The 2,904-nt window shown below is 38.9% G+C and overlaps 1 protein-coding gene across 1 annotated transcript in view; it reads left to right on the top strand.

Moving 5' to 3' along the window:
* RNF180 (ring finger protein 180) overlaps window positions 1–1,264 on the top strand; it is an 86,094-nt gene extending 84,830 nt beyond the window's left edge. The window contains exon 6 of the mRNA XM_009272495.2: window positions 1,062–1,264. Within this exon, the coding sequence (XP_009270770.1) occupies window positions 1,062–1,264 (203 nt within the window). The remainder of the gene's footprint in view (window positions 1–1,061) is intronic.
* Window positions 1,265–2,904: the final 1,640 nt, after the last annotated feature.

Here is a 2,904-nt window from a genome sequence, read left to right as displayed (position 1 = left end):
CATTCCAGGTCAGGTTGGACGGGGCTCTGAGCAACCTGCTCTAGTTGAAGATGTCCCTGCTCTTTTGGGGGGGGCTTGGACTAGATGACCTTTAGAGGTCCCTTCCAACCCAAACTATTCTACTATTCTCTCCTTCATTAGCATGGGACAGATCTGCCTTTGCAGCACAGCTCCCAGCCTCTTCCCTGTGCCACAACCTGCTGTCTGACACACCTGCACAGACAATTCTCTAACCTCTTATCTTGACATATGCAAAAACTATGCTCCTGTAGTATTTCTCTTACTACATAGAGAAGTCAGGGGAGGGAGGAAGGAAGAGGAAGGATCTTTTGCAGGACCCCACACTCAGGCATGTTTGGAGTCATAGGATTTTTACTACCACTTGAAAGGCTGTGTTTGCATCTGCCTATATATTTTGAAGGTATTATCAGTGTACAAACAGTAATTTAAAAATTGAATTTTAACCTGGTGTGTATCATGTATATATATTATATAATCATAATATTAAAGCAAGCAGGATTTATTTAGAAGAGTGTTTTGGAAAAAAAATTCAACTACTAGAAATAGGAATTCAAATGTATTTTCACTGTTGAACTGTGCAAGCGTGTACACATGCGGATGTGTCTCGATTACTGAATAATTCAGTTGAGTAGACTTAGGGAATCCAGAGATTAATCACTCAAGATTAATTACAGTATATGGAGCCTTTCACTTCCAGATCACTGAATCAAATTCAGTGGAAGAAGGAACAAAAAGAGAGGAGTTCATAGGTCTGGATAACATAAACAGAGAGCATTACTTCACTATAGCAGAGAGTGCCAAATCCAAACAAACAAACCTATTATTTTCCAGACATGGAAGACAGAGTTATTTTTTAAATCTTTCAAAATCAAGTCCACAGAGAGCTTCTTGTCCAACAAAGTGAGGAAACCGAGCAGTGAGGTGTGAGAATTCCTGCTTCCATTTGTCCTGCAAATAACGGGGAAGGAGGGTTAACTTTTTTTTTTTTACTCAATCTGGTTGCTTTTATAAAGGTTTTTATCTCCTAGTCTGTTTTTCAGCAGGTTTTGAAAGACGCTCAGATACTGTAACAAGGAGGCATTTCCCACATGCTGCTCACAGGATGGACTACATGGACTTTGAGGATGATAGCCGTGGATGGCGTTTTGATATGGACATGATGATAATCTACATTTATTCAGTCAACTGGGTAATAGGATTTATTGTGTTCTGTTTTCTTTGTTATTTCTTTTTCCCTTTTTAGGCTGTAGTAATCACAGTTAAGGAAAGCAGCAGTCGTGAACCACAGTAATGTGAACAAAAAAAACTTGAAGAAGGCAAAATGTTTGTTTGATACTGCGTTTTTATCATTCAGAATTGTAATAGACTGCATCAAGCATGCTGTGAGGCTATTTGATACTTCTACTATGTGTGACAAAGTACTTGAGTTTGGTTCCAAATACAATGTGAAATCCAGATCATACTTCATTCAGTGGGAGTTTTGCCTTGATTTTGGTGGGAACAGGATTTACCCCTAATGTATAAAATAATTGCTCTGTAGAAATACAGAATACTGCTTATTCTAAGGGGAATTCTGTCTACTACAACAGAATATGATCCATAGAGTAATTTTGGGGTTCGACTCTATGTTGACACACTTTGCTTACTTATTGGTGCTTCAATTCCTCATACATAAAAGCGATAAAGATGCTTCCCATTTATAGTCTGATCTTTTGGGAACAGGAGATTATAAGCATTGCAGTGCTGTACCATGTATTACACAGACATTCATCAGAGCTATTTCAATGGTATAATCCAAATCCTGGAAAATTTTGACAATTGATAGACTTGTTGGCATTCTACTGTGGAGATGTGCTGTACTCAGTGCCTGAAATTGTGAGCCTATTAACCAAAAAGAGAAATGATACTGCACAGTGTGCTGACAGTTCATCTTTTCAGCAAATGGCAATCAGAAGGAATCAACTAACAACCCCAAGTTCTGCACATTAAAGGGACCATTTTCGTGCAGATTCCCAGAGTAGCACTGTACCTTTTTTTTTTACCCATCCAGATGTGTTTGTTTGGATCCAGCAAGACAGCTAATGGAGAGCAAGCAGCAGGCCTGCTGGCTATGATGCTGTGAGACACTAACCCCAGTAAATATTGGAGAAAGAGGCATTCTCCAGTGTAAGAAATCAGTATCATTATTAAATTGGTGTAATAATTTGAAGATACTCTCAATTCTGGGCTCACCAGGACTATGTGTCTCCAGGGAGATCACATACGAGGACACAGTATTTATTTGCATCTTTCATGTGAAACAATTCTAAAGCACTTTATAGTTATTCTCTATATAGATTGCTGAGTTACAGTACCAAACTGCAGCCAGTTCAGCAATCATTCCATACTTGCTGCTTTACGCAGTATTTTCAAATGAAAGAGCATCTATTAAATTATAAAAAGGATATTAGAAAATATTGTAGGAATCAGGTGCTGAAGAATGGTACAAGGTAGTTCAGGGGCTTACTTTTCAGGAAGGTACAAGGAAGTTTTTATTTCTAAGGGCATGACCCTGCAAAGTACACTGTGGTTTCATCTAGAAAAGCATGTGAGTATATGTATGTAGTCCCTCTGGTATCAGGATTTGTGTGGGAGACCTGTGGTTTTTCAGTAGGTGGTGTACTCCCCTGTTCTAGCAGAGAACAAGGAGAAATATGTTGTGGAAGGTGCCATCTGCCAAATGTGATGGAATGGAATGAATTCAGGGGTTTTATTAAGCGTGTGCTTATGCTTCTTTACTGGAGCAGGGCCAGCATGGTCAGTCTCTTATAGGCTATAAATTGATTAGGACCAGAAACTTTCACTTAATCTGAAGAACAGCAGTAAATCAGCTACGAATATTAG

This window comes from Aptenodytes forsteri, unplaced genomic scaffold, assembly GCF_000699145.1.
Source record: "Aptenodytes forsteri isolate BGI_AS27 unplaced genomic scaffold, ASM69914v1 Scaffold92, whole genome shotgun sequence".
In the NCBI taxonomy this organism is placed as follows: Eukaryota; Metazoa; Chordata; class Aves; order Sphenisciformes; family Spheniscidae; genus Aptenodytes; species Aptenodytes forsteri.
This window is presented reverse-complemented; position numbering and strand designations above follow the sequence as displayed.